Raw genomic sequence first — 24,575 nt, 5'->3', positions numbered from 1 at the left:
TATTTAATAAATGCAATCTCAACAAAAAACTGATGGCTAGAAAATTTGCATAAAGTAACAAAAATTTCAAAATACTCTTTATCGAAGATATAAACAGAACAATTATATTTAGTAGAAGCCCCTAAATTTATGGTGTTAACATTCATAAAAGTATTTTAACACTTTAATTCATATGTTTAAGTGCAAAATGAATGGAATAGCTTAAAATATGTTACAACTTTTAAATTACGTAATTAATATAATCGTTCATCTGCTTAACATGTAATAAATACGTTTTCTGTTTTACCTATTTAAAAACCACGTTATAAAAAGAATGTTCACAAAAAGATTAATTGGTGGTAACTGTTAATATCAGTTATGAATAGGGCTGGAGATAATACATTTCCTTGTTTGGCAACTTTGTGAATTGCCAATTTAAAATTTGCTCCCAAAATATCAACTCTCGACACTGCGTGGCATAGAATATCGGAGATCTTATCAACGAATTTTTATGGAAATCCACTTATGTACAACCGTTGGAATGTACTTATGGGAAAAACAGTTGAAAGCTTTCTAAAAAATGTGAACAATTTTGTATCACCTGACAAAAAGTGATCTATTGCATTTTGTGTTGACAGGTGAATATCTACCAAGTATTTGCCCTACATTTTGTAATGAGTATTTGACTATATTAAAAATTCCATGTTTTTACTAAGTGAATAATAAAGGATACTTTGTTTAAACTCCAAATTCATGTTGTTGAGATTATTTTAAAATATAGATATATTTTTATTTTATAATCCTACAAATATTTTTAGCATTGGTACTTAAGACTGTAAAATGGATGTAATACTTACAAAATTATTCAAAATTTAGATGACTTAATAATAATGACCGGCAAACTATTTATCATGTAATTAAATACGTTTTACTATTGGTTTTTTTACCCAGTTCACTAACCACATTATAAATAGAATATTCACAAGAGAGGGTGAACAAAAGCTTATATATTTATAAATAAATGTTCAAAACTAACCCCGAAACTGATTATCAACGTTTAGGATGTGTTATGTAGATACGAATCGCCAATTGTAATTGGATTAATAAACAATAATTTGATCAATAGCATATTTATATCAATGGATATATGTATTTCCTATCTTTTCAATATCTTAATTTCCATTAGGAATCCAAGTGTATTTGGTGACAAATTGGAATGGAAGAAATTGTAGGTACAGATCAAATATGGAGAAGAAACTGCGTATTTCTTAACATAGGTAGAATACTCATGAGAAGAAAAGGAAGATCTGATAATAACTTCAATTTATTTTACTCTCTTCTATTTTTCATTATTCACATGATCATAATTTCTGATATAAGAAATAACTACACTTTTTTATAACAAAAAAAATTGTTTTAGGTATTTTGTTTGAAAAATTAATAGCTATCAAGTGATGTATGTATTATATGCATCCATCAGATGAGTGTTTTACAAAATTACACTCCGACGTGCAAAAGTCTTTAAGAATATTCTTGATCGAATCCATCAAAAAACAAATTCAGAACTAAGAATTGGATTGAGTTATGGATTTGATCAGTCATTTTTGAGTTTTAAAATATTAGGGTTACTTGATATAGCCAATTTTATTAAAATGTGTATTTGAATAAAACAAATAATACATTTTCTAACAGATATATCAGACTTTACTTATTTACACTAATGTGACTTGAATAAACATTCATAAATGCAATTATACAAGAAACTAATTTGTGTAATTCAATGCATGGAAATGCTTATATTTGAATGTCCTGATGTTTAAGGTACTTTATGTTTTTTGTATTTATATATTTTTGCTGGAGGCTATAATAATTATTTCTACATAATAAATCATACAATTTGTTTTGATAAATGTATAATGATGTAACTATTCAACTTGTATTTATGAAATGTATTTACTGAAAGGCTTCCATGCATATTTATTAGTTTTTTTCAATTATAATTTTAAAAAAGGAATGTTCGTTGTAATGAAAAACTAGTATTATTATTCTTAAAAATGTCTTTATTCATCTCCATATACAAAAATATATTTTTTTCTTATCCTTGAAAGAATAAACGGTTTTTTTTTTTTAGCTTTTTAACTCTACGTAAGTAAACATATATCTAAAAAAAGTCAGTTAACTGTGTAAAAAGAATCTCCAAAAATAAAAACTTATTAAATTACATGATAAATAGTTGAACAATTATAATAGTTCAATCATTTAAATTTTGTACTATTTGAATAACCATTTAAAACTAGATCATATTAATTTTTATGTTAAAAATACTTGTTTTTATATAAGAAATAAAAAAATAGTTATGTTAAAATATTCTTATACATACACATGAGTTCAAGATTTCAGTAAAAAAATTATAACTTTCTGAAATTTAAATATATTAAATTTCTATTTTTGATAAAAAATTTTAATGAAATATTTATAATTATAGGAATAAAAAAAGTTCCATCTGTACCTGATGAGTTTGCTTGTATTATATAAATAATATTATATTTTTGTTCCTCCAGATAGTATTATAACTGTAACGTAAAAACTTTGGAAGATTATAATACCCAAAAAATGGTTTTAGTTCGAAAAAGGATGCATAAAACGAATTTATAAAATTCAAATCAAAGTAGATGTATCTAAAGATTTTTCTAAAGTAAACTCTAAAAAAATCTATTAAAATTTATTATTTAAACTTCTAAACTGGCACTTTAAAAATAAAGTGTTCATTTGAGATCGTGTCTGTACAGGGTTATATTTGTCAAATATTAACCCAAAAATGTGAATTTGTTTAAAATAAAATTACTACTCTATCAAACAATTAAAAACTTTATCAATATTTCTTAAATTCTCAAAAAATTGGCTTCATTATTAGTATTTCAAGTAGAAGTTGTTTGTTCTAATGCGCAAAGTACTTAAAATAAATGAATTGAATTAAAAAATATAGAAAATGATAAAATTAGAATGATAGCATTAGTGCACTTGTAATTAAAGAAACTTTGTACTATTTCTTGAACTAATATGTATATACTGGGTGTGATCCCTTTTTATGAACCAAAATATTTTTTTTATATATATTTTCTTCTATACTAATCATTAGATTTTCATATAAGCCAATGTTACATAAAACCTGAATAAAAATAAATTATTATTATTCAAAATGATCACCTTAGGCCTCAATAAAAGTATCGACTCAACCTTAGAAACAGGACCAGGTTGTGATGACAGCATCCTTTGGCAGATTCATAATCCTGGACATCAGGAGGATTTTGTGTAGCTGGAGGATATGTTTGTTTGTCGCTCAACTATAGCCCACACAAAATAAGTCCATGAAGTTGAGGTCCACTGAGCTTGGAGGCCAAACACCGGCAACAAAAAAGTCAAAGAAAGGAGTTATAATAACCAGGTCACCTTTTTTTTGAGGGGAGCCATCCACCTAGCCGTAGACCCCCAGGAGTTTCCTTTGTAGTTTGGCATGGACCAGAGCCATAAGTAATTACTTCCATACTCTTCCAATTTTTATCCCGACTCTCCAGACAAATGACTTATATAGGTTTAAGAAGTTTCTTATCTCAACATTGACTCGTCCGCCACGGATCTTAACAAGGCCACTCAGCCTTTTTCATAATTGCAGAATAAATACTTTGTTGATCGATGCTTTTTGTTTTTTCGTTGACACCAAAAACTTCTAACAAACCACTACAACAACAAACAACGTCCGACCTGGGCATACGCAGATGTTACAGGATCTGAAATTCCATTTTTAAACAACACCCGTACACTGTTATTGCTTTTAATTTTAATTTCTAAAATAATTTAATATAAATACTTATGAACTACTTTTTCTTTACGATTCATTTAACATATATATATTATACTCTTTGTTATATTCAATAATTTTTAAGATCTGGATAGAAAGGGATTTAGTGTGTTTAAACGCTTTTGAGGGGGATACTATTGAAGCCATACAGTAACTGAATTAACATTATGAGGGTTCTGCAGCAGAAAAAAATAAAGTTTATTGACTTGTTTGTGTATTTTTGAAAGCAGCTGTAGAAACATCGATTATACTGAATGCTATGGTGATCCAAAATTAGTAATTATTTCGAAAAAACCTTGGAGATATCTGAAAGTAGTGCCTTTACAATTATATGTGAGGGTATGCAAAAATAGATTTTGAAATAAGGGCTGCATTTACTCACATTGGTTCAGAAACAAGAACAAAATGACGATTCCAATCACAAAATCGAGTAGTTTAACTGATTTCTTACGTCCATATGTTATAAGGTATAAAATATCGATCCACCACTACACGCCTTAAATGAAGGAAATTGTCCGACGAATTGATGGCAGCCAGGGAAAGTTATATGTAAAAGAAGGGTCACTCTAAACTAAGGGTCATAGTTTAATGAAATTTTGACAAATACATTGTACAGTTTGAAGATTTGTACAAACAGGAAGTTATGTGGGATTGTAAACAATATGCCATATATGTGTCAGATTGAGAACATAGTAAGAGATGTGTTTTGTATATTTGAATGTGACGTAAGCAAAATAATGGCCCCCCCTAAAGTGGTCCATAAAGCTAAACATGTCCACCTTCATCACAGCCGAGGTCGCGCACCCTTTTCACACGTTTCCGGGACTACGTGATTAAAGGTAATGACGGCAACATCGAGTAGAAAGTGTCCAGAGTAGTCCTAGTTAATTATTACTGTTAAAAACCTCTTCTCAGTTATAAAAAAAATAATGGAGCTTTTTATTTATTAGTCTCAAGTGATTTTATGGAATAAAATGCTTAGCCCTCTTGAGACATTATTATTAAAATACATATAAAGCAAATAAGAAATTTTTTCTATGGATTTTTTGCATACGTTAAAAATGGTTCAGGGTAATTGTCCGCCTACATTTTTAACGGTGGTAATTCAAAGATGAAGTTTCTTAAATTTTTGAAAGCCTCAACCAAGATATTTCCTATAATTAATTAAAGTGTAACAAGTCAACGAGTCCTTTCGAAATAGTCTTATCATACCAGATCTGTAATTCATTAAATCATCGTCTTTATAAAATATAACCAGTACAGTATTTCTTCTTTATTAATAATAATTAATTATCTTAGGAATATTTTCCTTCTCCTTGCAAAAAAAATAATGATGATCGAGATACAACAGAAAAACCTATAATATAAAAATATAAAAAGGCGGCGAATATTTCAAACGGGAAAATCTCTTCGATGCAAAATTACCAACAGCAAAAATGTGTAATTAATACATTTATTAATCACGATAAGAAATAATAAAAAACTATTTATTCTTAAAGAAAACACTATATATTATTTTTTTCATGGGGTGGGTGAATTTATATCAAATAAAAGCACTCTATTTCTGATATTTTTTTTCTGACTCAAACCCACAAAAATTTGTAAGGGTAATCTGACTTGATGGAAGGATTTTTGAACTTCTATTTATCATTTTCAATGCTGCTTTTTATTTAATATGACCAGAAATTATAAGATTATGAAGGCCCTTATGTGTATACAGGGTAGGGCAGCACAACGTGGACTCGAGATACATACATTTAGAAATACATTAATAATTTCATATTTTCATAAAAGACAAAAAAAAATAATGTTAAGAAACTAATTCGACTAAGTTTTTGCAAAACATCTGTCATTCAATATGGCAACTTTCATTATCAATCATAGCCTTTACACGTTGCACGAATGCCATGCAGGAGTTGATATAGAAAAATAAAGTGGGTTCAAAAAGGTTGAGGAAGGGGGGGGGGCATATCTCTTTGGACCACAATCGAGCCATGTTACCTGCACATATATTTTGGCATTTGGGGGACGTGTCAGAGGGGATAAGTATTAGGGTGTCTTTGTATGTACGCGCGTAGTCACCCTAAGGGTAATTTGATTTATCCATGGTAAAATTGTGTACCTAAGCTCCTTGTATTAGCCTCCTGGTGATTTTCTGACCAGCCAGGAAAATGAGCAAGGGCATGTTCTTTCCATCAGAGACCAACACGGCGAGGACCATTGTTTAGACTGTATATTTGGGTAGTAAACCCTTTGTACCTCTTCTTGTGTTTCTGCAAGCCAGTGGTTGTTCCGGGAGGTAGTGGAATTTATCAACTGTGAAATCTTCTTGTTAGAGAAAATTTTCAAGATTGACCATCTACTTTAATCTATGTAAAGATTTTCTTGGCGAGCCTTCTCACTTTCATGCCCTATTTCAGAAGGAGGCAAGGTGTCCTTGGGAGAGAAACTTATACCAAGTTATGCTCTATAGGACTCCTAATGGCCCTAGGATCCGCAAAGGCAATTCATCGACTTAGTGGAATCCACCTTTATATCCTTCTCCAAAATTAACAAGAACTTTGTATCCTTCTTTAAATTATACCCTCCACTTCTTGCCATCCTGGAGATGTCTTCTCTACTTTTTTTTTCATCTTGAATAGCTTAAAAACCATGCTCCTAGAACGTTTAACAATGTTCTTAATCTTCATAAAATCTTCTCCAGTATTTAGGGAAGAAGTCTGCAATCCCCGGCCCGCGAGTGAGTTTTGTACGGCCCGAAATGTTATTGTGGACAAATATTTAAATAGAGGCAAATTAATACAAAATGAAAGTTTCTAACATTAAACGGCACTATGAAATTTGACATAACCATTATAAAATTTTTGCTCATGTCATCGACAAATATTTCACGTAATGTATAAAAAAATATGACATAATAAGCAAAAACAAGTGTCTCATTCAATGAATAATATTTTTCTTATTCTCTTTTTTTTAAATAGCAAAATATATATTATTCTTTTAAATTGGGCTTAAATTTCAATTTCTTCATTATAATTACTACTGTATAATTATTACTGTAGTAAAAAATAAGGGTATTGTTTAAATAAAATTATATTTAACCTTTGTTTTCTCTAAACACTCAGAAAATCAATTATATACTCAATAACATGGTTTTCCACCATTACTTTACAGTTATAGCTGTGTGGCCCTCTACCATGATACTCAATAGCTGTTTGGTTCCTATTTTCCAAAAAGTTTCCAACCCCTGGTCTAGGAGATATGAGATACGCTACTCTTTTACTTGTTGCTGACTCATGATGATGAAATGACTGAAAGATTAGTATAGTTTGTATATGTAACAGGGACGGTGAAAACAGAATATAAAAATAGTCACTAAACCTTTGCATAGTACTGAGAAAATAAACATGTAGTGACAGTCCACATTGTACTATCTTATCATGTATATATCTAAGATGGTAATGGATATACCGTTTTTAGGAACACCCCCAGAAATAGGAGGTGAATCCTGGTTAATAATACCGTTTTACCAGGTTGGTTAAAAGTAGTCACCTTGCATCGGAGTGTATTTTTCAACAATTAAAAGCTCTATATACTTGATACTACACATTACACAAACCCCCTTAATTAAATAAATATGGCAATGAAGGAAGTTGGACTTTGTGGAATGTGTTGTACTAATATTGCTAAATAAATCATCAAGTGTTTGACTTTCTTGTATGGAACAATATATGTATATCTATAATAATACCTAAAAATGATGTGAAGCATTTTCATTTTTTTATTGAACTATAAAATGAATTGTACTGTGTGCAGCTTCAAATATGATAATAGTTTAAATATGAAAGTGCTTCATCCGAAGAAAAGAAAAAACATAAGATTTGTGTAATGAATCTGTCAATTCCTACTTAAAAATCTGAGATCAAGTATAATAAATTTTTGAAAAAAGTAAAATATTTTTTTTTTACTTATTTACATGCAGAAAACTAAAAATATGCTTTGCTTTAAAAATATTCAACATTCTAAATAATTATTTCCCTTACATACAGTAATTACCTTGAGTGGTAAACAAAAACAAAAAATCATTTGAAAGGTTATACTCAACATATTTATAAACAAGAAGAAATGTGAAAGTCAAAATATGGAGGGGTATGTCTTTCAAAAGATTTCTTTTAATACATTCGAAGAACACTCTTAATTTTTTGTTTTGTATCTTACATCTTAAAAAAATATTAAAACTTTAAAACAAACAATAACATCATTTATAAACACAGCAATCAAAATAGGTTTTTTTATGCTCCTCATTCTCAAATGATATCTTCCTAGCTGTCACAACTTTTATATAGTTTTCTTCAAATTTATATCCCTTTATTGCAAGTTCATATTTGCATATTTAAATTAATATAATTTAGTTACAAAACACTATAATGAACTTAACGTTTCACGTTTGGTGTAATCTGATTGACTAACAAACAAACAATCCAGGCAAAAACATACATCCGTTCAGCTTCTTTAGAAGGGGTAACAAAGCAATCTAGAATGGGTACTTGGTATAGTGCAAAAGACTAGAATCAAATTGAGTTATGTATCTCAATTTGTTTCAAAGTTATGGCTCATTATGCATTTTTTACTGTTTATATTTCCTTGGCCTTTGATTTCTCAAAATGTAATTACCCCTTTCAGTGATAATATATAATTTTTGGACTATGTTTAATCAAAATCAATTTGTAGCTTTTGCTGTAATCCTCCTAACTAACATACAAAAAAAAACTAACTTACAAATAAACAGAGGGAAAAACATAATGAACTTGGAATATTGTAAGCATTTGAACTTCATCAAACAGATTATCTTGAGTCTTTTAAATAAAAGTCCTTCTCAATTCATATTTTATGGACTCGTTAAAGGAAGTTATAGTTAAACATACTCAATAACTTTATATCTTTCGTTTAATTCCCCTGGAGGTATGCGGTTAAATTATATTTAACCACCTTTATATCTTTCATATCTCCATTTTGCCTACTTCAAAGAATCAACTACTCTTATTCAATTGTCTATCAGTTGATTTACTTAGCTCAAATTATATTTTGTTAACCAATGGATAGCATTATAAATATTGAAATTGGTGGGAGAGTTGTTTTTGTCCAGTTAATGTTAATTTATTTTTCCTGCCCAATATTATAAACCATTTATCACTCAGGAACACAATTTAATCGCTATGAAAAGTAATTTATTAAGTCTTTTAAATAAATAAGCTTCTTATAACAATTGGTGGTTGTATGCATAGTTCATTTAGAACAGTGCTTAGTTAAAAATTAGGCAGATTGGAATCAAAATTTTTATATAATTGATCTGGAATTATATTAATCTCATCAGTATAGAGACCGAATTAGATCAATCGCCTTTATTTTTGTTGTCAAACGGAGGAGTGAATTTTCTTTTCCGAGCCTGCTATCACAACTATTTAATTTGTGAAAAATAGACTTCATTTTCTACTACAAATGTATAACATACCATTAATATACACAAACATGATTTAGCAATGGCGAGTGCTCATAAAAGACGGAGAGTCAATTTGAAGTTTTGGTACAGGGTTTCAATGGTAAGTCATTGTCGAACTCAGAGAAGAATTGAAGATCAACGTCTAAATAATTCCTGGATAGGTCCTTATTTATTTCCTTTTCCCCTTCGTCACATCTGTTTGTAGATTATCTGATTAAACGTCATGACAGCTAAGCTTCTCCTAAACATTAAAAGTTACCATATTGATTTTCTGTTTCTTTTTCTCATATATCCAAAATTATCATGTTAAGCAAGACTGAATGTAATTATTGCAATCTATATCAATAAACCAAAGTTTGTCTGTCTGTCTATCCTAATATATGAATTGGTGAAATCAATTCACCGGGTGTACTATATATAGTGTTGAACTATTTTCAGGACTGCTTTCAAAATATTATAGGAGAGGATCAAAAAAACTCTCCACTTTGACTACTTTGTATGGAATTTTAGTCACTCTCACCTGTTGATATCAACTTCCTTTGTTATTATTCTTATTGCTAAGTGCTCCATAATTTATATCATGAACATGTTTGTTTCTAGAATTATCAATGTAGTCGTATTAATTAAATAGTGGAGGCGTGTCCATATAGCATCAAGCACATATACAGGGTGCACTCTATAAAGTGCTCACTGATGTAAATTATACAAATATTTTTGATATAAGTAATAATAATGTACTGGTATTTATGAAATATTGCAGACATTTGTGTTTATCAAGAGCACTGTTTTTATTATTTGTCACTTATGTAGATCATAATTAATATCCGAAAAGGTTAAGCATTAAAAAAAATATTAACGCTAATATGTTAGAATAAATTTTGTTAGTTTTTCTTGATGAGCGCTCTTCAGACTGAATTACTCATGAGTCATCCCAAGAAAAGGTTTCTTTTTCTCAATCCTTTATTATTATTTTTTCATTCTTGAGGAGAGAACATATCATATGAATTGATATAAGTATTATTGTATTGAGTAGTTACGTACGAGAGTGCTCGAGAAAAATATTGAGGGTTTTTGAGGAGTTATCTTATATATTATTAAAGAAAAATATGTTTCTTAGCCGACGCTTAACTACTCCGAGAAATGCCACATACTCCCGGCAAAGATTTTATAATTTCATTTACGAGCCAATTTAGAGCCCTAGGACCCAATGAAGAATATCAACAATACATAAAGGATTCAATGCTGCGTAATATGTTGGCCTCATTAAAAATTGATAAATTATGTATTAACTCTAGATAGGATTTAAAAAACCCAACATTGGAATTGAAGTAAAAATAAATGTCTAGATCTAATTTAATTTCTTCGCAAATTGAATTATCAGATAAAAAACTAATTAGGAGAAAACTAAATAAATATATAACATATTTCTTTGACATGGATGTGTTTATTTATTATTTACTCAGAGATTGATTACCCATGTCTTTTATTTATTTATGTATACAGAGAAATACAATAATACACTTTTGACAATAACACTAGAAAAACATGAAAATAAAAAGATCACATACGTAATGTATAATAAATATTTCTTATTTCTTTGAGTTGCTCTATATATTTTGGTTCAAATATTAAACATATCCAAAAAAAAAAAAAGGAAACCCAAGTAAAATGATATATATATATCGATATATTTTTTGTTCCAAAGTCCAACTATTACTTTTTATTATATAATAAAACAAACACAATGTGGTGGTTAACTAAGAACAAAAAAGGATATTTCATTCCTTTAAAAATATTTTTATTCATCTATTAATAATTTGGACAAAATTAACTGGCAAAAGTTATCCAGCGGAAACATTTATTTTTTATAAATATTTAATAAAAAAAATACACCTTAAGTGATCCCATACATTTGCTATATCTCACATTCAAATAAAAAATGTCTAACCAAATCCCTTGATGCCTCATAAAATATGCAAATTCAATATTTATCAGTCTTCCCATGCACACTACCTAAAGGCGTGGTATTAGTAACTGTTTTATAGTTAATCGAAAATTGTGAATAATTGAGTAGAGGGTTCTTCAGAGCTTTGAATATATCTCTTGAACCGGAAAATCTTACACAAACCCATTTTTTCTTCTTTCTATTTGATTCAAGAAGCGTTCTCTTGTTCTTATCTCAAGTAGTAAATCTCTAAGATCGTTATGTTTAAGACTGCTGAAAAAATAATAAAACATTCCCTCGGTAATGTTTTTCAAAATTATCTCTTTTTCCCAAAATCTCATTTAATAAAAAAATAATCTATGGGTTGAACACATAATGCAAGCTAAAAATAATACATATTTTTTAAAAAAACACACAAATATACTTTTCTCAAAAAAAAATCATTCATTAAAAAAATAAATGTGCTATTAATTAATCTTGCATTATATAATAATAAAAAGTTTCTTAAAAATAAACAGTCTTAATATGAACGTTTACATTATGTAACATTATAACTAAATGACATAATGGAAAACATATGATGGAGTAAAATTTAATGTATTGTTTAGTATTCTAACTGTTGGCATTCAGGAGTTATTATTTTATATATGCATGATACATAATATTATACAAACAATTAATTCACACATTTACAGTCCGGGATAACTTATATAATTTTCAAAAATACCCTTGTGATGTAATAGTCGGATTTAATTTCGTAAAATGTCAATGTTGTAGAAAAATACTTTTTGTTTTACTAAAAATGTCTTGTATCTAAAAAAGTAATCTACAAATAATTGTCTTACTAATTATCATTTGGAATAAAATATGTTGAGATAGAAATTAAATACAAAACGGGGGCCCAAAACTTGCATTAGTATTTAATTAAGATTTTATCCCCATTATTTTGAAATACAATGTTCTATTATGTAATGAAACAACAGCTGAAACAAAAATAAACAAGTTTTGTTTTTATCCAATGTATCTAAATGTATTAATGTTGGAGCTCTGAAAATCATGGAACGCATTTTAAATATCATATGCTCAAGTGTCAGTAATGAGAAGGCTCTAGAGATCTTGGGCAACTCCATCTTAACTGCCTGCCACATCAAAATGTCCATTAAAGCCCTATACAGCCAAGAAGAACCAAAACGTGTGCAACAACAATATGGCGGACTTCTGGCCTACCTCTATGTTCCCATTCTCCACCCTAACCTAAGCCTCTAGGACTTTGCAGTTTGGGGTATTAAAAGAAAAATGTATGGTACACCTCTCATCTAAATTTGAATTCGCTTCTAGCTTCCATCATGACAGTGCAGTATACAATGAACACAATATGCATGCTCAAGACCTCCCAATTTTATTCACTAAAATATTGAGACTGTTGTTACTTGTGAAATAGGACATATTGAATATAGCTAAATAAGGTATTTGTCTTTTCTTGATTCCATCAAAAATCAAGGTTTTTGTAATTTAGTAATGCAACTGCATGTTTTGGTGTCACCACTCTGTAGCTATTAATTCTGAGCTCCTGAATAAACTTCTTTGAAGGAACCGACATCTATCAAAGTATTCAAATAGAACTTATTTTAAATGACTAATACTATATATTGACTAAATTATACTAAATAGATAAATTCTCAACAACTTGATAAAAATAAAATTCTCGTAGCAATGATGTTATCCAATACTCCGGATTCATAGAGTTTTGTTGAACCAATACTAGGAATGTGTGGTAGGGTGATTTACTTTCTTCTACGAACGCAATATATGTCTCTTATGTGTCTTTAAAAGACTTCATATGTAGGTGAAAATATTTTTATTGATTAACACGCTATAATTCTTAACCAAGGCAGTAGACAAATAAACCACTAAATATATACATAGTTACGAATAATTAGAAAATTTATTTTTATAGCGTCGAATGGAAAGAAATGTGATTAATTTTTTTACAGTTATCTTATTGTTTATTGGGTTAGTATTAATCAACTACTAACCAGTAAATCCCAAATACATACATAGAACATTTCCAGTAAACCTGTTTCTATTTCTGTCTAAATTTTCTTTTTATTAGTAGAGTAAGAGCAATATCTCCGGTTTCTTAAAACTTGAAATAAATTATATGATTTAATTTTCTTTTTTACAAAAAAAAATAATAAAGTTATTTATAATTTTTTAGTTTTCTATAAAAGATAAAAAAATATAAACGTAATTCCAAAATGTATAACATGTATATTTTTTGTGAAATGACTCAGAAATATATCCATGCAAATGAAATAAACTGATTAGTATTGAGTAAATATGTGAATGTATAAGTTGCAATTTATTACAAGATGCAACGAAAAAAAAAGGAGATGAATAGTTTTAAATAAAGGTTCAAAGTATTTGAGATGAGGGCCATGCAATAATTGAACATTTAATGGATCATGTATATAGTAATACTATGATATAGGACTATTTTATAACAATTTACTAAAATACAAGGATTATTTGGCACATTATAAAGTTCAAATGCCACTGTTTTATTACTTATAAATACATATGTTAATAATCAATGCGTTACTTTAACAGATATAAATATAATAATACTTTCAAAAAATAGTTGGTGATTTGAGTGAACAATGTTTTTTTTTTAAATAATGCATTTTTTAGACTAATGAATTGCACCTTGTACAAATTGATTATACAAATTACAACTTGTATAGATTTCATACCTTGTACACAACTTATACATCTAAATAATAGCTTTCACTTCGCCCAGATTTACATGAAAAAAAAGATATATATATGTTTTAGTTTATAAGTTATTATCATAAATGAAACTAATACTATTCACCGTTATGTTAAAAGAAACCAAAAAATAACATGGTCAAAAAATAATTTATCTATTCATAAGTGAAGACGTGCCAGTCTTTTATGGTGTATAAATAAATCTAAAAAGTGACGTTAGAAGTTGTGTCCATACTTGAAAAGTAAATATTTTGAATCATAAAGTTTTAAGTGTTTAAATTAGTGTTTAAAAATAGTGTTTATTTTTATTTGAGGCCTTTTAAACGATGTGTTTAACCTTTCATACGTTTATACTACCTGTAATCCTTATTCTTTGACTTATTGTCTGGAAAATATTGTAACCATCTTTTTATGAAATAGCATTATTTTTATTTCAACTCTATTACTCTTCACGAAATATAATAAATAAAACTGTGGACGAGACAACTAGAGATACTCAAGTCTATTCTGGAAGTGAGAGCCGGGAGGACCTCTCCAATGAATGCAAGGAGGTATGTTTAAAGATGAAGGAGAAGAGAAAAGAGTAATGAGCGTAACTGTAGTCATGGGAAGTCAGGTGACAGATCTAGGGAAAGTGATAAAGAAGAGGGTTCTTAGAGGACCAAAAGAACAGAAGGGCTGTAGATATATAAGAAAGACATAGGAATAAGAAATGATCAGAAATATCTGAAACTTTGATTCCTGTTCATAGAACAAGATCAGGGGTTGTGTCTCCTAGTAAAATAGTGGGTCCCAGCTTCCGATAATAGTGTAATTCTACCAGTACGGAGTATAATTTATCGAGGAATTACTCCAATGTCGACCCTCAATTCTACTCCAAGTCCAACAAAGACTACTTAAAATTTACAATTCATCAAGGTCACTCTCCTTCATTTCTGAGCAAAGACATACGTGGTTACACTTTATAGTTTGTTCGTATATCTATGTTTTCTTCACAAAAATGAAAGAATAACGAGATAAGCTTTTTAAAAAAATACATATATTAAGATAGCAACTACAAAGAGCCAATTTACGTTAAGGATTTATGTAAATAAAAAAGTAAGCATTTATATATGTATTGCTACAAAAATTTAAGTGTGTGAGTGAGATTAAGAGAGTTAGGGGATACCGCAGACAGTTGCAAAGATTTTGTTTTTTTTAACATCAAAAAATTAGGCTTATAGTCAGAGGTACTGACAACGTAAACCATTTTAGTTTTATGGTCAGTATTATTTATTTAGATTCCCCAATAAAATCAAACTTGTAAAATTTTTGATTAATTTTCCAAAACTAATGTTTTAATACATCTTCTTATAATTATTAATTAATATGAAGGTTTAGAAGAAGTTAGAAAGAACATAACTAATAAGGAGTATTAAAAAACAGTTATATTTATGTTTTTATTAATAATTTTAAGAATTTGAAACTCTTAACTGGTAGATAATTGAAGTAGTTACCATTTTAAACCGAGAATAAGAATAATTAATCGGAGGTGGGTTAAAACCTGATAATTTTTAACTGTTTAAAGGAAGTATGGTATATAGAACCACCTTCTTCTCCCCAGCTTCAACATTAAAAAATAACTTGAATATTGTATTTATTCTTTACTATATAATTCTAGCGCGGTAGAACTAGGATTTACCCTGAGTTATAGTACTGAAATATTGATTTTTAGCTACCTTAGCAATTATATCTTCGATTCAAGGAAGAGGATAAGCGTGAGTAAAGTAAATCGATTTATTGTCTGTGAGTAATCGAAGGTGTCAACGAACTCGCATTTAGTTTCTAATAATATAGAAAATAACTAATACACAAATCCTCAGTTTTACTCCGTTTGGCATGTGCATAGTCACATAGACTTACTCAATCCTTAGATATTATATGCTCGAGAATTTTATTAAAAAATTATAAAAGTCCTATATATTTTTAATATATACTAAACTTCATTTAAATTCATATTCATTTTTTTTTAATATTATATAAAGTCCTTCCTTTTTTCCCCTTTCATACGAGTTGAAATTAACACCTGCTAAATTTCATTCATTTTATTTGTCCTATCTGTTATATTTCGATATTTATCCGTAATAGCATTTTAGCATTTAGACGGAGGAGCCTGTATTATAATCTATTTTTTTTTTTTCCATTCTTAATTGGCATATAATATAAATCTATATAGAGTGCACTTGGTATACACGTTCGATGTTATATGCAAAATGCATAATATTTTTCATTAATATTACTAAGTTTTTATTTTCAAGCATCCAAACTTACATGCATTATACAGATAACCTTTGCTTAATTAATATTGATAACATGTATTTCTATAAGTTTGATTCTTAACAAAGTCTATACTAACAAATTCATTATTTATGACATATTTGCTGTCATTTTAACTTTCAACAAATCTTGTTGCAGAGAGTGCTCAAAGTTCACCTTTTTTTCGTTGATAATAAAAGCTTTAAAGTGAATGATGTGTTATGACATAAGAGTGATGAAATATCTCAGTGGAGATAGTAACTTTTTGTACTAGAGATGGGACGATTAATTCGAATTAGAATCGGGAACGGGAAAATTGGATTTTTTTTCTGGAAGTAGGAGCTTCATTAGGAAAAGAATATTTAACATGCGATTCCCATTCTTATTTATTAATGGTATTTATCTATGCATTACTTTATAAGTTATAAAAATAAAATAGACCCCTTTCCCTAAATAAAGAAATTTTTGCTTTTTACTAGAAAATTTTATATTTGAGTTTTTGTTTTTCAAAAAATAATATATAAGAAAATTATCTTTTTTATATATTTTTTTTCCTTTTGTGGATAGATATAGATTTTTGATTTTTTCGAATAAATGTAGATTTTGGAAAAAAAATCCTACAAAATTAATTATTTGAAAATAACCATGTCTATTTGAAATTTTTTGACAAAGATTTATTTTTTGGATTTAAAAAAAAAAAAAATATTATTCTGTGTACGCCCTTGATAGCAAAATGAATTTTTTTTACTTATATTTATAAAATAAAAAGAATCGGTATCGGATTTTTTTTGGAATCGTCTCATCACTATTTTTCCCATTAACGTTTTATTTCTTCTTGGGTTTTCTTCTCCTAGATTTATATTATATGCCAATTAAGTATGAAGAAAAGAAAAGGATTATAATACAAGCTCCTCTGTCTAAATGCTAAAGTACTATTTGGGATAAATATAACAAATTGGACAAATAAATTTATCCATCAGAAATTATTGTCTTGGAACGGGGGAAGGATTAGAACAAATTGAAATTCAAAGTAATTTATACTACCTATATATGTAAATAAATATTCAACATCAAGTTAAAATTAAATTCAACCAGAATCTTTTTTTTTATTATTAAATAACTTAATCAGACAAGTGGAAATACTTGTTTTATTAAATTCCTTTGTAAAATGTCAGAAGTTATGTTTGTAAAACCAACAGACTGTTAAATGATTTTTGCATTAAAAAATGAATTACTGCTATAAAGGGGAGAGCATTCTCCATTTAAAATATTATTTTTGGCAATGATACTCTAATAGTTATGTATATTAAAAAATATTTTTTTGATATTCAAGCTGTGTACCAGAACGTATAAAAAAATTGTACAAGTTGCAATTTCTTCATCTTAAAATGCATAATTTAATTACAACATTGGTTATTCTAATTAACAAATATTAATTGACCATATCATTTCATTTTGATCTATTAAAATTAAATGGGCATAGGGAAATATAACAGTGAGCCTTTGAACTTTATAATATATATATACTTATATTTTAGTGTTTTGAAGTAATATAGTCAAACATTCCACGGTTAATGTATCAATCTTCCAATGAATATTACATTATCCTCATCCCAAGACTTTAAATCTTTCATTTAAAATTACACCTTCTATTTTTGCTATCAATTTGTACAGGTTTTTTTCTTATAACCAAAGTTATTAAAAGAACGACCAATTTTTGGATACTTATGTTAATAAATAATTATGACACTTCTTACTTCGAGAAACCCAGGGTTTGACTAAGCCCTGATTCTGACAAATTTTTAGTATACCTTTTAGAAGGAGTCTTTTTTTAAGGGATCTAATGAATTTTATTAGTATTAACAAAGGAACAATGTCAAATGAGGAAAAAAAAACGTAGAGACAAAATTTTTGGTGCTAGCTTACGATTTTCTTTTTGTTGCAGATAAATAACATATCCGCAAAAAATCTTTTATGATTGAATACTTATCTAAAAATGTATTAATTTGCAAAAAAAAAAAAAAACATCTGAAAAACCCTTTTGGAAGTATGAGTTAATTTTAGTATAATTTTGCATCAGAAACTATGCTAAGTAGGTAATTAGTAGTTATAAAAAAATGAATTTGTTATATTATTTCTATGAAACGTTTTTTCACATAATAAAGTTAACAAAACATTTAAGGGATAAAAAGAAAAAATAATCATGGGAACTCTTCAGTCGTGTAAAGTTGATAACACAAAAAAGGAGAGGAAATGTTGATTTTATGCTGTTGTTTATTTCGTGATTATTCGATGATAAGTATTTAATCTATTAAAAAGTGGTATCTGTGAGAAAGTTGGGAAATAAGGGTATTTTTATTACCGATCCCTGGAAATGAATGAATGGTATATCCGAATTTATTAAATATGGATTTGTCTGTATTATTATTTTATTTAACAATTTTTTTTTAAATACACCAACGATAAATATAAATTTTTATTTAATAAAGAATATTGTTAGTGATGAAAATCATGTGAATTTTGGGCATGTTAAAAAAAAAGATATCAAACTTGACTTTATTATGTGAAAAACGTTTCGTAGAAGTAATATAACACAAATCAACATTGTCAATTTCAATAATGTTGTTGTTTTTTTGTTGTTATTTTTTTTTTGGGGGAGCAGCTTAGCTGTAATGACGTTTGATTATATTAGCTACAGGATAGGAGAGGGAGCAGGAAATAAACAAGAACATTAGCAAGAATTACACCGATGTCAATCCTCCCTTCTACTCTGAGTCCAACAAGGACTTAATATCATAAATCTACAATAAATCCTCAAGTTTTTTCTCCTTCTTTAATGAGCACACATGAATGTTCAATCAGGTTTTGATTATAATTGAAAATGATAAAAAATAACTTTACTACTACGGAGTTAAATAATAATGACGACAGGTGAGGAATAAAAAATTCATTCCTTAGATTAACAATTTCAAAAAAGCGGGTTAGCTAAAAAATAAACACGATATACATAACTTTATGTTAACACCGCGACGATTTACTTAAGAATGAGCAAAAAAAGAAGAAACACACCAAGCATTTTTTGTTATCTAATGCCCAGCTGTGTTTTTTTTTTGTTTTTTGTTTTTTCAAAGTAAATCCCTCCTTATAATATTATACCCAATCGATGCATTTTTAGCATAATGAGTCAGCAAATGGTGTCTCCTATATTACTATACATATAGTCTAACATACAATGCATTTGTGATTGTGAGTAAAAAGTTTTTTTTGATTAATTTTGCGACCTGAAAGAGTTGCTAATCAACATTTTATGTATGTTCATACATATAAACGAAATATTATTATGGATATCCTATGTAGCTCAATAATCACGTATTTATCTCCAATCTATATATTCTTTATTTTATTTTACATATTTCTGTTAACTAAAGAATAAAAAACTTATCTTGCTGCAATCTCTCTAATGATACATTTATATTTTTTGAAATAAACTAATGGTTCCTCTTTTTTACATACGTACATGAAGATACAGGAATACCTGGGAGTACAACAGATTTGATGTTACAGTTTCAATTTTCAAAAGGATACTGGTATACGGTGCGACAGTATTTCCATAAGGTAATAAAAAAAAAATTTAAAATGATTTTTTTTTCTTTATTTCATAATGATGAGACACGTGTAAAGTTATGTTTTACATTGTTTTGAAAATCATAATAAATTTTTGTGACCTGTTATATATAACATTTTTTCTAAATATTTATTTTCAACATATTTGCTTTGTAACTCAACACAATAATCCCAGTGATGCTCCAATCTCTGTAACCCATCCAAATAGACCTTGGCGTTTTTCTTTGCTAAAGAATTGTTCACAATATACTTTTTATTTTGACTCAATTACCCGGAGTTGGATTGACTTAGACATGTCAAATTTGAACACAACAAACCTTTATATGTCTGCTTTTGTTTGATGTAAGGTTACACTTTCAAAAATAAATATTTGATGAGAGTTAAAGCCTCAATTTTGTCCGATTTCACAAAAACAGTCACATCATCACACTCTAAACGACAATTACATAACAATTGTCCACCCAAAATGGCTGAAACATTGGTGAGTAACTGTCAACAGATGCTAGATAAATATGACTAACTTTTATTTATATTTGCTGCCATCTTCACGTAGAGGTTGGAAAAGTTTTAGACCGCCTTCAGAGGTGACGTTCCCATTGTCCATGCACTAAATTTATTGAACTTTGGTATTTTAATATAGTGTGATTTTTTTCATTCTTTGGTTTTTTTAATGGATTTATACTAAATTGTTTTTAGAGGGATAATTAAGTTCTACTAAAAGATGCAAAAATTTTATTTGCAACATATCTTAAATAATAATAATGGAGGATTAGTTTTAAAAAATAAGTAATTGGCGAATAAGTAACAGTCTTAAAAATGTTTTTTTTTCATAAATGACTACGGCTTTAGTCACCTGATTTTGCAATTCGCACCAATCTAAAATTCTTGCATGACACCAAATCTAATGGGACCAATTTTAGATTTATAGCATACTCATATATATGTAGAGTTATTTAGGCTCAAATAATTTCGATATTTTATATTATTGAAATGAGGTGAAAAACTCGTTTTTGTAAATTAGAAATTGAAGCATTTAACTGATATTCATAATTCGCATTAATATAAACTCTGTGTACAAAATATTTGGTCCAGTAGTGGATGTGAACTAAATGAGTCAGTTTTCAAATTGAAAAAGTTTACATGCACAGGGTAAAACATCATAACATCTTTTTTACGCAAAGAAAAAAATAAATATCATCTCTTTGTTTCTTTTCAAAAAGATTTTTATTAAAAAGTTTTCAAGCAATATGTATATGATAAAAACATATTTTATTAAAAAAAATATGGATAATTAGTTCATTAAGTAATTATTAATTGGCAATATAATAAATGTCTTTAAAATGTTGTTTCTTTCTTTATAAATCCGGTTCCAAATAGTGAATTTGGACAATTTAGAATTCTTAAATGGCATTAAATCTTATGGTATTAATTTTACCTCTCTACCATAATTACCTGTGGAGTTATTTGCATTCAAAAAAATTTGCAAATCAAATTATGAAAGTGAATTGAAAAAAAAAATTGTTGTAAATTAGAAATTAAAAGCAACTAACAGATTTTCATAAGTCGCACTAATAGAGCTCAAAATCCAAATTGTATAATTCCCATTAATAAAAACTCAAAAGCCAATTGTAATTTGTTTAATTTTATAAAATATTATGTCAAGCCATTTATAGGAAAAATAGTTATTTTCGACGTCGAAGGCCCGTTTTTCCATACTCTAATACATGATAATAACTGAATATATTTCCAAGAAAAATTTAGTATTTTACCTCTAGAATTAAACCACGCCCCCCTCCCCTGCCACGACTTCTACGGGCTGATTGCCATGCATCATAGAAAAAAGAGGTAATGCTGTTGCACCCAGTATTAGTCAGAAGAATCGAAAGAAAGATCGACTCCTAGATCTTTAAACACTCATGCTATGAAAGCCATTTCATTTTTTTTTCTTTTTATAACTATAGGAGAAAAAATCCCTTTAGTCCATTATTGCACATGTAGCTTACTGTTAATCCACCAAGGAGTATATATGCTATAAATTAAATGTAAGTTCGTTGGGTAGGTGGCCTAGCTGATAGCCGTACCCCGCCTCCCCCTGCTTCCACATGTGGGCATATATTTGCCATTGAAATGCTATGATAAAAAAATAATTTGTATCAATAGTGAACATGTCTGTACGGGTGATGCAGTTGCTCTCAAAAATTAAATATCCTTCTTAGAATCAGCAGAATCTAATTTTCGTACAGCAACTAGGTAAGTAGACCACAAATACAAAATTTTAGCAAATTAGGTTAGCGTTTACCTCTAGCACAATTTCAATTCCTAAACACGTATGAAACAACCAAAAAATTGTACGTTATTTTAAAAATATGTTGTGAAATAAAATATTTCTATTAACAAAAGAAGATTATTACTTTTTATATTTTTGTGTTTTTTGTATGGTATGTTCTACTTACCTAACTGCATTACCAAAATTATGTTCCGCTGATTCTGATAAAATGGGGGTAACTGCATCACCCTAATGAATATTTTAAAGACCCACGGGTTTTATGACTCTCCTGACTTAGTAAAAGATAATAGTCTATAATTATTTTTTTTCTTTGGATAGATTTTCCATACATGTGTCATTGAGAATAAACGGATACATTCAAGTTGTACAGAGTTATAGAATAAACTAAAATATACAAGCATCATAATTTATTAATTAATATATGCCTCATTTCAAGGAAAGCAAGTTCTTAAGGTCTTTAGAGGCTTAATTATTTATTACTAGAGGAGATTGACGGGAAATTATTGATCAAATTGAAAATGTAAAATTAAATTTTAAAAATGGTAGTGACGTTTTTTCTGAATTGCAAAAAAAATGTATCAAAGTAAAAATCGACAAGCAATTGCAAGACATGACAGAAAAAAGGCAGAGAACTAAATATTATAGAAAATTTAAATTAAAAAGTAATACCTAAATATGTTAAAAAATATATATTTGTTGAGCCAACTTTATTGAAAAGCAGACCTTTTTCATACAATTAAATTGAAAATAACAAGCATCGATGATTTTTCAAATCACGATTGGAATGCTTGAGTATATAATAAAAAAATGCAAAGAAGATTTCAAAATTTTGTCATTTGTATGTTTAGTACTCTTACACCGATTAAATGCAAAAAATTGAATATTTTTCGAACAACAGGGTCGTTCGACAAGGAGACCCTCTGTCTCAAATACTTTTTATTCAATGCATAGATGGTTAATACAAGCCATAGATAAAGGAAATGGAATAAAAGGATTTCACTCGTCACAATTATAATAAAAACACAATATATTGTCTATCAATTACGTTATATATAAAAAAATATCAATAGAATTTTACTTATTGTTACTTTTTACGCAAATGTTTTATTGAAATGTGTACTATTTTTTTTATTTCACGTCTAATCAATGCTATTTATAGATATATATAATGATTTATAGTAGTATTTATATTTTTCGTTTCTCTAAATGCTTAACGAATTATTTTTCTAGTATCTTATTTTTCATTATTAACAGATTGTAAATATCTAAATACATGCTGCTAATCAAGGCCAATACAAAAAGAAACAACAGTTAATCATTAAATAAAATACGCTATTTTTTTTAGTTTCTTGTTTAACCAGTTCACAAAACACGTTATAAAAAGAATATTCACTAATGGAATAATTAAAAGAAAAAAAAACTTTTGTAGTTTTTTTTTTAAAGTTGAGTTTTACTAGAAATTTGACAAATATCCCCAAAAATATTTCTGTCCAATTTAATAATTTTCAAAAAATCATCTGCTTTAGTAAATTCGAGTTTGTTTGTGCTTTTCTGTTCGAGTGCTACTCAAATTCAACACTAATGTCTAACAAATTAATTTTATAATAGAAAGAAAATGTTTTCTAAATTTATCTTATTCAATTTATGTAGACATGCAATTTATTTATGAAATTGCATATCATTAATCAAATAAATTTATAACTAACTATTATTCTCTTAAAAAAATACTTATATTAAAGTTAGAAAATGTTTTTTGAGCTTACCATGGGGAGAAGGTTGAGCCAGCTCTGGATTTTCCGTAATGTTTCCTATATTCGTTAAATTAACCTCAACTAATACATGAGGGACTTTTGTACAGTCACTGATCTTCATTCAATCTTTAGTCAATTAATATCAATTTTTTTGTCGCTAGTGCTGATATCCTATTATTTTTAGTTAATATATATTTATTTTTCATTTAATTGATCGTTGTTTAATAAATCGTGTTGTAAATCGTATTTTGTTTAGAGCTTTCGAATGTCTTTCTCTTTATTTTTAAAGAATATAACTGAAACAACTTTCGTATGAAATCTTTTTTTCTCGCGTAAGGGGAAAAATAAAAATAAACGTTTTACCTCTTAGAGGACGTTACGCTCATATTTTTTTTTTTTTTTTTTTTTTTTTTTGGGATGGAAATGAATGTTTTATCTTATTGAATAATAATTTATATGTATATATCATGTTATGTAAGTGTATAATAATAAATATCTACAGTGTGTTTTAGATATTTTTTTACAGTTTTTGAGAGTTAGATTTAAATCAACTTCTCAAAAACAAC

At 28.0% G+C, this 24,575-nt stretch overlaps 1 protein-coding gene across 1 annotated transcript in view; it reads right to left on the bottom strand.

Moving 5' to 3' along the window:
* Positions 1 to 24,307, bottom strand: part of LOC121128192 (uncharacterized) — a 40,462-nt gene extending 16,155 nt beyond the window's left edge. The window contains exon 1 of the mRNA XM_040723767.2: positions 24,022 to 24,307. Within this exon, the coding sequence (XP_040579701.1) occupies positions 24,022 to 24,130 (109 nt within the window). The 5' untranslated portion in view covers positions 24,131 to 24,307. The remainder of the gene's footprint in view (positions 1 to 24,021) is intronic.
* Between the last annotated feature and the right edge of the window lie 268 nt (positions 24,308 to 24,575).

The sequence above is a fragment of the Lepeophtheirus salmonis genome, chromosome 13, assembly GCF_016086655.4.
Source record: "Lepeophtheirus salmonis chromosome 13, UVic_Lsal_1.4, whole genome shotgun sequence".
Classification (NCBI taxonomy): Eukaryota; Metazoa; Arthropoda; class Copepoda; order Siphonostomatoida; family Caligidae; genus Lepeophtheirus; species Lepeophtheirus salmonis.
This window is presented reverse-complemented; position numbering and strand designations above follow the sequence as displayed.